The 12,295-nt window shown below is 40.7% G+C and overlaps 1 protein-coding gene across 2 annotated transcripts; it reads right to left on the reverse strand.

Annotated features, from left to right (window-relative positions):
- Positions 1–20: 20 nt before the first annotated feature.
- mapk14a (mitogen-activated protein kinase 14a) lies at positions 21–11,820 on the reverse strand. 2 transcript variants are annotated; one of them, XM_079359945.1, is made up of 12 exons: positions 11,344–11,820; positions 8,679–8,808; positions 8,460–8,518; positions 5,366–5,477; positions 4,954–4,983; positions 4,565–4,612; positions 4,351–4,465; positions 4,176–4,247; positions 3,442–3,521; positions 1,604–1,682; positions 1,313–1,486; positions 21–1,170 (listed from the first exon to the last, which is right to left on the reverse strand). In XM_079359945.1, the coding sequence occupies exons 1-12, from the start codon at positions 11,460–11,462 to the stop codon at positions 1,106–1,108; spliced, it is 1,083 nt and encodes a 360-aa protein (XP_079216071.1). In that variant the 5' UTR covers positions 11,463–11,820; the 3' UTR covers positions 21–1,105. The 2 variants fall into 2 exon arrangements, with proteins under 2 accessions (XP_079216071.1, XP_079216070.1); XM_079359944.1 differs by lacking the exon at positions 3,442–3,521 and adding an exon at positions 2,938–3,017 and having other exon boundaries at positions 11,344–11,814.
- Positions 11,821–12,295: the final 475 nt, after the last annotated feature.

Here is a 12,295-nt window from a genome sequence, read left to right on the forward strand (position 1 = left end):
TTTGAAAGGAAAATCATAGGTGTCTTAAAAATAAGTCTTTATTTTGTTAAAGAAAGGACTGAGGATAATAGTTAGTCTGCTGGACTGAAAATAGTTTAAGGGATCTGTTGATTTTTGTCTATAAATACCACCTCCACAAAGTATAAATAAATCTGAAATCCCTCTTTTACACATATAAGCTGTATTTCTATTAAAGATTATAGCATGACACTTAAAATTCCTGTAAACCTGCAACACACTCTCACAAATGCACACAATGTTTAAACTGATAGAGAATACTAAAAGTGATTGCATCATAATAGAACCACAATTAAAAAATATGGCACATATATTTACATGTTTGTGAGCAGAGCCTGTTTCCTACTTCTTGGGTGCCTTGATAAATACTGTACTGTCTTGAAAACAGCAGAGGCTCACAGATTTCTGTGTAACAACAGAGGGCTTCACAGAACATTAACAATCAAATAAACAAAATGTGTGAAACTCAGTGTAGCCCTAAAAATAAGTGTCTACAACACAGAGCAGCCACATTTTTTTAAATTGTCAAATGTCTGAAACATTCAATCTACCCATGTCACTATTATGGAACCCTTCAAAGTAAGTTCTATTTAAATACAGGAACAGTGACCTCCTGCTATGTGTTACAGCTTGGTCGGGTGAGTGATATGCTAGCGTAATCCTGTAGGTGGACAACAAACAGTTATTTATAAGTTACTCAATAGAAAATTTAACACAGCTATAGGTCCAGGCATTTCAGCATATCATTGTCACAGTGACAAGTTGTCAAAGTCTGAATTAAAAGAAAAAAAAAAAAAAATCAGAAGAATAAAATTATGTCAGGAATTGGCATAAAGTAATATTTTCCAGCAAGAAAACCATCAACTAGTGGTTCATAAATAAGAAAGATGATTATCGGTCGAGCTCTTGCTCCGTCTATGCTGGTAAAATCTTCCTAAAGGGAGCTAATAATGGATCTTTTCCTGGTTGATTAGAACTGACTAGGGCAGGTTGGCACTCTGATGAAAGTGTGTCTGGGACTCTAACGCCAAAGCACACGTTCAAGGTTGTTTGAAAATGTTGGCGACAAGGTGCGATGTGGGTCTCGTTACTCCATGTCGTCCTCGTCAGAAATAGGTGGCTCAAAACTACACACCTCCTCGTAGGTTAATCCTGAAATGAAAGAGAAAATGTTCAAATAGTTTAAGTGTCACTCTACAGTTGTGATAGCAATGAGGCATATTATTTACAGATAACAGGTATTTGGATATTTAGTATGCATATTTTATACAGATGCGTTTTCTTCATTACGCACGTTTCCACTCTTCAATCTCCAGCTCGCGGCTCTCAAAGCTCTGGTCGTACGGTTCTGCCTCGGGCTCGTCGTCCGGGTCATGGTACTGAGCAAAGTAGGGATGAGCAAGAGCCTCGGCTGCTGTTATCCTCTTGTCCGTGTCCAAAACTAGCATTTTTTCCAGGAGGTCCACAGCTGTAAAAAACAAGTTTATCTGTAGTCAATCTAATGCTAACTATGATGCGTCAAACACTTGGTTTTCTTGACATGAAGTGTGGCCAAAGTTATGATCCGAAACGGTTCTGGGGTTACCTTGTGGGTTAGCACCAATGAACACATCAGCAAAGTTCCTCTTGGGCATTTGAGGCATGGAGTTGATATAGTTCCTGGCCTGGGAAAAGGAAAAACAGTCAATCAAATGTAATTTCCTACTAGCAGCAACATGTCGCCCGCCTTTCAATACTGCCTGTTTCATAATGCTCAAACATTCTCACACTTCTGATCCTGTTCAATGTAACCACCTGCATCCAATCATTTCTGTTCACTGGCCTCATCGCTCACATCTGTAGCTATGGGTGTAATCTTGAACATTTACAAATACTAAGAGTTGGGTTCTTGAAGTTCCTGCCCTTCTAGAGTATGTGCCACTGGGGTGCATTTTATTTGTTTATTTAGTTTTACTGTCACCCTTAATTAATGTCCCCACAGACCCATGGGTGGTTTAGTTTTCTCGTGCCTGACCTGATCATTGAGTTTACAGTAAATAAGGTGATCATGCGACAAGTTTTTACTCGCCAGTAATCACAGAAGTATCAGCCATGTAAACTAAATAATTCAACGTTTGAACAGAAACGTTGTGATACTTCAAACATGATGCATGTGCCTTTTTTGTTCTGGTGCCACGAGGTTCTCTTCTTAGGGAAAGTAAAATGAAGCAGTGAAAAACACCTTGTGGGAAAGCTATGTGTAGCGCCCTGATTATGTGTTGTGTAACAACAGCTAAATGTCTTAGTGGGATATTGTAATGTACCATCCAGAATAAAAAAAAAAACATGCATATCAATGTAATGACAAGTCATGTCAACTAAAAGTGCAACAAAAAAAAGAGTCACAGAACAGAGCAGCTCTCATATGATCAACAATGTTAATAACAAATGGAGCTCCAACAATACGTCTGGATACTAAACACCAAGTGCACTCATAGCATTTAAAACAACCATGTGTAAGGACAAACTCAGAAAACACTTGAACCAAACACACACATACTCAGAGCTATTCTGCAGTTCATGATACAGTCAAATGAAGCAAGCGTGTCAGAAACCACACAATTGTTGTGATTAAACTGGAAAATTAAAATCTCGTATTACTAGCATTACGGCATTTATAAGAACTTTAAAGATTTTTTTAACACGTTTTTTTTTCCATGCACATTTTTGTGACCCACTTCTTGGATCCGTCCTACCAGTTGAGAACCACTGCTTTAACCCCCCCCCCAACCAAAGTGGTATTAATTGCTCAAATTTAAAAGAGGAATATAAGCCAAGAGCTTTTTAAAAGCAAGGAAAAAGTGAGTGACAGCAGGTATGACTGTCCTCCCGCCCTGCTCTGCTGTCTGGTCTACAGTCAGAACGGTTGCTCCTGCTCACCTCGAAGCTGGGCATCCTGCTTATTAGGGATGCTGGGGGCGTTCCTGTCAGACGCATTATCTGCTGAAGCTGGTTTATGTCTACGAAGCTTGTGTCAAGGGGTGTACAGCGACAGAGCAGAGTTAGTTAAGAAGCTGCTTCTCAATCTAACAAGGTGCGGTTAAACTAGAGATGCACAACAATGTTATATTGAAAAGCAAACTTCAAGCTTTGACACAAAACGTTAAGAGGAGGGTGGTAGATTTGGAGGGAAAACAACACAATACTGTTTGACACACAATCAGTGCAAGGCCGAGTATAATCACCTGTGTCATAATCAAATACAGGCAAGCATGACCTAATTCACACAGCTAAAGAGGCAGAGAAAAAGTCTTCAAAACAAAAAGCTTGGAAAACATGCTGTCGGTTAGGTAGCAGATTCACTGATTTGTTGCACTTCAGAGAGACACGTTTGGAACAGAAAATGGGTTAGAGAAAAAACCTTGCATAACTTTGTGAACTCACAGAATCTGAAGATATTTTCATCAAGAGCTCGGGCCCTGGGGTTCCGACGAGCAGCAAGATTAGCTTCAATTGGTCAATGTCTACCGACAACGGTAAAGGAAGACCAGGTGTGGAACGAGACAAAAGCTGCAATCTGAATCTCTTAGTCTTAATCGTCACTTTAAACCCATCTGTGATGTAAAGATCTGACTTTATGTGCTTCACACATTAGATGCAGCAAAAGAAAAGGCTTTCAACCGAGAGGAGATACGATATAAAGCTGGGAGAAGTGGAGGCAGCAGACGTGGCCTGTTGGACTTTCAACATAGAAGCGCAGTCAGAAAACACTGGCTGGGAGAGAGAAAGATAAAAACAAAAATATTGAGTACAGAGAGCTTGGCAGTGGTGCAGGCAGAAAGTGGAACCGAGCCAAAGATGCATACTGACTGTTGGAGTTGAAGCACGCCAGTAGAAACACTAAAGCAAAGGGCATGTCAAGCCAGAAGGGATAGTGAGAACAGGTACTATCAGTGATACATTTTTAATATGGAAACACCTCAGGAAGCATCAAGTTGGAAAAAAAAGAGAAGGTTATTATGAGAGCAAAGAGAAGAAGAACTGTGGATCAGTTTCTGCTACAGCACTGGTAACAAAAAAAATAGAGAAAGTCGGTGTGTGTTTAACCTGTTCAATATGTTGTGCAAATGCTGTGTCAGCAGCTCAGTACATTGTGTACTCTCAAACCAAAAGGATACGGTCAGTACCAGGAAACAGAGTTCTTCCAGTGAGGAGTTCTGCCATTATACAGCCCACTGACCAAATGTCCACTGAAACACAAGAGGAAACAGGACTCAAACGTTAAGACTCTCCGATGTGAATGGAAGGGAGTCACTGGAGGACCATTAAGTGGCATTATTCAATGTCACGTACCCGTCATGTTGTAATGCATCCAGTTCAACATGATCTCTGGGGCACGATACCAGCGGGTAGCCACATAGCCGGTCATCTCGTCATCAGTGTGCCGCGCCAAACCAAAGTCCAAAATCTGGGAGCGATTGAATAGCAGAAAAGCAGAGAAGCTTGAATAATATTCACTTTGTGGATTCATGACAAAAAGAGAAGACTGAAAAGAGAGTTAACAGACCTTCAGCTCGCAGTCTTCATTCACCGCCAGATTACTGGGTTTCAAATCCTGAAGGAAGGAAAGCCGGGAATGTGAATTTGGGTGATTTACATCATATGGGGAAAAAGATATTCCTATTTGTTATCATGACAGAATACATCGCTGCCCTTTCTTTATCTATGTTGCAATAAAGAAAAAAAAAACATCCTATTTTATATAACTGTGTAAAGGTGAAGTTCCTGTTCATGACTTCTTTTCTCGTCAGTGTGTGCAGAGGGATCACACTTACACTCCGCCAAGTGGACGATGTCATAAACCCTGACACAGTTTTCCTTCTTTTTTTTAAACCTCCTCCAGGTCAAAGACAAAGTGACATCAGTCACACATGAACAAACACTGTTCACACTTACTCTGTGTATGATGTCAGCTGAGTGGATGTACTGGAGAGAGAGAGAGAGAGAGAGATGGAGAATATGAGTATTAATAGCTGACAGATGTACTCAGTTTAATGTGCAAATTTGCTGAGTTAGGTGAAAAGATCCATAGCTGGCTCATACTTGTCACCTTGATAAGGACAGGAGGCAGATTATTTCAGTGAGTAAAATTGAAAACAGAGGGGGAAAGCTTTCCTGTATTTGACCCAAAGTATCAATCTTCACCTATCCCGAAGCCCACTTCTTAATTCACCAAAAGGCTGCCAGGCAACCCACAGGGACTTTAGTGTGTACGCATAGCAAAGCAGATAGGATCAATGGCCAGTGGTATCAATCTTCTCATTTAACTAGTTCCCAAAATGATCATGATTTCTTTAAATGAGCTCACCTTTAACCCTCGGATGATCTGGTATATGAGGAACTGCACGTGGTCGTCTGTGAGCTTCTGACATTTTACTATGTTGTTAAGATCTGCCCCCATTAAATGAGTCACAAAATACCTGGGAATCAGAAGATCAGAGTGTAAAAAGGACACAGTATGTACTTGTTTTTTAAACTTGGAAGAAAAACAGATGGACAGAAATGAACATATCTGCATTTCCTACAGACTTTCATCCAGACTTGCTGGTACAGTAGTGTGGCTCTGATTTACCATATGACTCTATGAGCATAAACCGGTTAAGCTTCTGCTTCTTTTGACTTTCATTTCTCTCCAGAGACTCTAAAAGGCCAGGCCCTTCTCAGATGGAATGTAATTCAACAACATAGCCTACCCCGATAAATGGGCTTAATAGGACAACATCAGTGGATAATTCAAATGTAATCCCAGAGCTGCTCTTTAACACAAGGCTTATGCAAGAAAGTGGCACCCTTGCAGCAACAAAAGAAATAAATAAATAGACCCAGCCATGTGCTGCTCAGACAGTCTGCTGCTTGACAAATACCCAGATCATGAATACTCTTCTATTCACACCCGGCACACAGAGCAGATCCTTAAAATAGCACCACAGCGACACAGACACTCTCGAAAGTTCAGTGGCCTTGGAAAAAAAAAGATATAAATAGTGACCTCTGTTTTCTCTCTCCTATTGAAACAGAACAGGCAGCAGCAGCAGCACAGGGTTGTGACGCTGTCTGTATTTTTAGAGCCCTGGGGTACCACACTTACAGTTACGGCATAGCTAAGATTTTTCCTCGATATCGTACTGCATTCAGAACATTTACAATGTTCCAGCAGATGTGCCGATAAAGAGAGCCATAACTCACTCAGACTTTCTGCGACTCAGCAGTTTTTCTTCTCTGTGGTGAACGAAACTGTTTTCTTTCCATTCAATCCAGCTATTCTCTCTCGGCTTGTTCCTTCCTCTCAGAGACTGAGGATCACACACACCGTCTACATGCGTGACCTCGTTTAGCCTTCGAACACAACTCAAAGTATGAAGATTTTCTGGCACATTTCTTTGCAAAGTTTTGTTCCTGGTGGGACTTCTAAAGCATATGGACTTGTGATGGGGATTCAAAGACAGCTAGCAGAATCTTCTCTGACATACTTCGTTTTCGGGGTCTCACGAAGATGCAAACGTTTCTTACAGAGAGAGAGAGAGAGAGAGAGAGAGCAGAGGAGGTGACACTGTCAAATATGGGGTGTGAATCTTTCTATATCTCAGCATTCAATTTCGATTCGTGGTGCCACGACCCGGTTCAAAATCAGTTTTACAAGCGATTTCTAATTCCAAATACATTCCCTGTCATAAATCAGTGCTGATTTCAGGATCTACTCCAGGCTGATGGGAATATGGGAAGGGCTGAATGTTTTGCTGCTCCATAGACAGCTCAAGCAGTACGTGGGTATGTATGTATGTGGGACACAGGCATACATTACCGACGCTGAGAGCTAGCTTATGTTAGCAGCGTGGTTAACTAGCCAGAGGCAACACACCTGTGCTGCATCAGTGCAACGAGGAAGGGGGAGAGGCTGCACAGAGGAAAACAGCAGCAGGAGGTTTGCTGTACAAAAACTGGCCAATCGTGAACATTTAGCTGGGACGTAAGATTGTCCGAACATCTACCGCCTCACATGCACTCAATGATTAGCTGTGTTTTGCTGTTGCCAATTTGATGCAATTTCGACAGCTTTCAGGAATTGGCTTGGTTAATTCAAAACAAGAAATGACCCAACATAAGGTGTCATATGTTGTCATGGTATAAAGAGGAATCTATAACATGTGGTAGTAAATAAACCTTGTCTCATCTAGCTCACGTTTGATCAGCAGCACATCGTCCTGCTGATTGGTAAAGCTAAATAAGGATGTTAACAGAGCAGATGTGAAGTCGTTTACTTTTAGCTGGGGGGAGGGGGGGGGGGGGGGGGGGGGGGGGGTTTGATTTGAAGTCAGAAAAATCACTGAAGATAAGTGCACCAAATACAGAAGAAGTATAACTCTTTGATTGAAATAATCAATTGATGTATATAAAAAGAGACGGCACTTTCTGCTATCAATTTTTTTTTTCCCAATCGCAACACATGCTGTATATCTGAAAGAAGTTTTTTTTACAGTATTGTTCAGCCCTACTTTTACGAATGAAACCCTAGACAACTGCTCGTCTGTGTAACACCTCTTCTTATGAATGCGTCAGCTCTGGCCGAGAGACTAAATGAACGTTAACATTCAGGAAAAGGAGTAGAGGCACCATTTCACTCAGCAAATGTCACACGTTTGAATTTGAATCCCCTGAAATGAGAGAAACACCACTGACTCAGGAACCGCCCGATAAACTCTGCAGCACAGATGTGAAACTAAACCGGCTCCTCGGTGCGGCCCACTTCTCACAGGCTCCAGGCCTCAGTCAATTATTGAGCAATAATCTTCTTCTAGCAAACGTTTCAGTAGAAGTATTGAGATGAGGCCGGATGTCGACTGAAATCTTGCCACAATTTGATCTCGATATTACCCACAGCACAGCTTATGTCGGAGATGGTAATCACAATTATTAACACATGACAACAAGCACAATGATCCATGTGGCACAGTAATCATTCACTCCTGAGTCTCCTGTTTTCGTGATCGCAGGAAACCTAAACGCGATTAATTACCCAACTCTGTCACACAGTTTCGACAGCCTCCCTCGTTGCCTGAGGAATGAGTCATCGACTCACTGTCCACTTCCCATTTTTGGAAACTTTCAAACCGCAACACACGACAACTACCTGTTTGCCAGTGAGGCACACATGTTTCACAGAGACAAAAATCAGGAAGCAGAAGGAGGGGAAACTGATGGTGAAATGACTCCTGTGACATGCAGAGAGGGCGGACAGTCGAAGAAATGTTCCAGCTTTTGTCTGTTGGCTGGTGTCCAGGTGTTTCCCAGCCGCAGCGAGGATCCTCTGCTGCTGAGAAAACTAAAGGCTGCAGATTGTGAAAAGGCTTCAAGTACTCTAAGGAGTTACTAAGATCAAGCCAAACAAATGCAGCTCAACTTACACATCAGTGAATTCCTTTAGACTTGTAGCAGGGGAGAACACGTCCAGGAGGCCAATCACCTGCAGGAGCATGAAAACAACTGTCAAGTAAACGACACACACCTGCACTGAACTGTAGATGCTGTGGGGCGACGAGTTTAGAATGACGTTTACTGAGCTGCTTTTCTCACGTCTGTTCATCAGCGGACTGAGAAAAAGGAAGAGAAACGTGTCCACTCACATTTTCATGTTTCATGTGCTTCAGCAACCGCAGCTCTCTGTACGTTCTCTTAGCATGGATGATGGACTGAAACGGTCTGGAGAGCTTTTTCACTGCTACCTTCAAACCGGTCTTTGTGTCATACGCTGAGCTGTTACAGAAAATGGACATGAGGTTAGCTTCAATCTCATCAGTAACAACACACTTTACAACGTTTACTTGCACAATGCACACATCATTTGTTGTCTTCATGAGCTGATTTCAGGGATTCAAGCTATAAGTACTGAAAGTATACAGAACTCTTCAAACTAGGAATGAGCTTTAAATGAAAAAAACAGAAGAAGTCATTTTTAAGACGGATGAGCAAAAGACTGCCTCAGCTCCAAATGGGCCGAGTGTGCTCCCAAAACCAAACTATGTACAGTAAAGCCCTGTTTCCACCCAGCAGTTCAGTTTGCTCCGGTTCAAGTGTGGTTTTCAAATAAAGAAAGAAAAAAGGGCGACATAAGCAGAAAATGTCACCTCTCAGCAGGTTGGGAGCAGGCCTTCAGTCTGTCCTGCACTCTAATGGCAGAGTATCTCTAACACTTCCTTCTTATTAACTAACCTAAGATTGTTCACGAGTCAGCAGACTGACACCAGTGAAAACTGCATGGAGCCTTAAAGCAGCTTTCATTTTTCTTTGTTATCATCTGCACTGCTGTCCTAAGAGGCAGCCTCTGGTTTGACACTTTAATGCATATCTGATATCACTTTATTTTTGCACCTTTAATGTTTGACCACTTTAATGGCAATCACTTTAACCTGCATTTTAACTTGCACCCTGAATGTCTGCACTGACTGTTTAATGTCTGCGTTCACACCTCTTGCACTACCCCCAGCTCAAACACCACTGTACATGTATACAACACAAACTTACAGAAGGTCAGCACTTATCAATTGTTATGCACAGGCCTAATTACTGAGGTTCCTTAACTGTTTAGAGGTCTCTTTTTAAATTGCACGTATATTTATTTTCCTGCAGACGTCATGTACATTTCTTTATACAAGTCTATTTTTAATTGCACAGGTTTTATTTCAGGGGACTCTTGTATACTGCGACTGGATGCTTTGAGTTTCCCTCTGGATTGATAAAGTATCTATCTATCCATCTATCTAAAAATATCACAATGCATTTGAACAATACTAAAATAAGAATAAACACGAACTCCAGCATGAGAAACTCTAAAAAATGCCTAATGCCTTTGTCTAAACCCATCAGCAGTTATATCCCAAAATATGTAAACAGTAAACAGGCCCTCACTCTTCTTGCAACCTTCACTTCTTTTCAAATATGAAAAATAATGTGGATTTTAATTGATTGCATCATAAATGATGTTGCATCTTATCCTAACTGAAACATGAACTAAAGCTGTGCAGTACAGTATAATAGACTGTGCAGGGATTTACTATTTACTTAGGTAGAGTCCATTATGTTGACACTGACAATAGCGGCCTGTGTACTGTTTGAAAAACACAATCGGAGGCATTGCACTGGTGAGCAGTAATCTGACCAGCAACAGATTATCATATTGCCCGGCAACAGCGCATCTGTCTGCTTTCATTTGCAAAACAAACATCTGCCCTCTAAATCAAATGTACCACAGTCAATGTTGTGTCCTAGATAGTATCAGCACAACCCATTTAATCAGCAGCCAATGCAAAAGGGGGTTTTCCAGTGAAAGCTTAAGCTTTTGACAGGAGGCAAGCTATAAGGAAATGCACCTAACGAACACGGTGTTCTGGAGCAGTCAAGAGGATGTGTCAACAGTTGTTATTAATGCTATACTGTATGGTTCTATTGTATTTATAGGTTTTGTAAGGGGTTGATTCAGAAAACTCACTAGACTTAATGACTCCTTTTTTTGTACAGACAATTCAGTTATCACTCAAATAAAAGTTTCTGTTATTTGCCTTAAAATAAATACAACAATAATTAATTTCCTTGATAAATGAGGAATGAATTATCAAAACAGCTCACAAAAATGTGCGTGTTTTTTATATTTAATATTTGTTTGTTGTGTGTGTGTGTGTGTGTGTGTGTGTGTGTGTGTGTGTGTGTGTGTGCTATTGTTACCTTATACATTTTCCTTTGTTAATATTTAGAAGCAAGACAAATTCTTGTATGTGTAAAAACCGGTTCAGATTTCAGCATCATATTACTTTGCTGAAAACGCCGACATTACAGGAAAAACACTGCATCTATCTTTCTGACAATTCTCTCAACATTACTAATAACTAAAGGGTAATATTTTACCCAAACAACTTTTCACATACTGTCAGATCAACGAAGGTAGTGGGACGAAACATCTCTGCCATGTGGGTGCAAGACAAACACTATTAATGATCTAAAAGTACATCGAGATGAAGTGATCGGATAAAGACCCGGGTACTTCTTTAAGAGTTTAACGGAAGTGAGCAGTTTCCTTAAGTTGGCCTTTAGTATCTCGTTTATTACTTGTGTTGCAAATGTTTGCATGTGAATGATAGATAACAAGTCAACAGGTTTTCATGTTGAGGCACATCGTGTCTCCACCTTGCTAACTTTAGCTTCTGCAGCACAGGCCCCGTCTAAATGAATGGAGGTTAAGTTAGGTGACTGAGCTAAACAGACGTGTTTAAACTAATGGAGTGAAAAGTCAATTACCTTACGGATCCGTAGGCGCCAGACCCAACTGGGGACAAGTTTTCGTATCGCTCGGGGACTTCCCATATGGTCTTGTTGACGTCCTGTCGATAGAACTTGGGTCTTTCTTTCTGCGACATTCCTGCAGAACAGACTGCAGACCACTGACTTGACTTTCTTCTCCGAGGTGGGTAATGTTACCCTGCAGCCTGCGTTAAAGTTTACCAAAGTTACGAAAAGAGAAGATAAATAAAGTGTTTCCTCTCGTTGAAGAACTTTGTTGCGAAATAAAGTTGAGTGTCTGCCTATTGCTAAATCGTGCAGAATCGCCGTCTGAGGAGTGTACGTTTGAAATCTTCACGCTGTTTGTTCCTCACTCAGCCTGCTTTCAGACAGCTCCCGAGATTTCACCCCACTTGCAACACGTCTCAAAGTCTCGCGAGAAACAAATAACAAGGACCAGCCAGCGCCATATGGGACCAGCCAAGCCAAAAGCAGAAAAAATTGTGCCACATTCATAACCATAAATATATTCACAATTATGAGTTACCCACACAAAACATGAAAATGTCCATCACACAAGTGTGGGAGCTTATTTGTGGCTTAATGTTTTATTAAAATGTCATTTATTGATTTGTTTTATCATTAGTTTAGTTTTTTTAGTCGAAAAATACATGTTATGCATCAAAGAGCCACATGCAGTTTTAAGTGCTTTATCGAATTTCATTGAATGATTTTTTTTCTTCTTGCAATGCCTTGAAAATTTAGATTTTTAAAAATCTTTTTAATGCTATGAATACCCTAAGTCTATACTCAATTGTATACCCTGGTAGTTTATCTGAAATTATGACGATTTATTTTTTTTATTATATAACACTTTTTAAACACATTTTTAGATTCTAGCAACTGCAAAGTAATTGAATTTACAGCTGTATGGGGAAAATGAGGGAACAAAGCCTGGAGAGCCCTTTCT

Source organism: Symphodus melops (genome assembly GCF_947650265.1).
Source record: "Symphodus melops genome assembly, chromosome: 13".
NCBI classification, from domain to species: domain Eukaryota; kingdom Metazoa; phylum Chordata; class Actinopteri; order Labriformes; family Labridae; genus Symphodus; species Symphodus melops.

Coding starts and splice junctions, on each gene's coding strand:
- mapk14a (XM_079359945.1), bottom strand. CDS start 11,462: ATGTCGCAGAAAGAAAGACCCAAGTTCTATCGACAGGACGTCAACAAG. Junction 5,478..8,459: donor CTAAAGGAATTCACTGATGT/GTAAGTTGAGCT, acceptor TCTGATTCCCAG/GTATTTTGTGACTCATTTAA. Junction 4,466..4,564: donor ATGAAGACTGCGAGCTGAAG/GTCTGTTAACTC, acceptor AATCGCTCCCAG/ATTTTGGACTTTGGTTTGGC.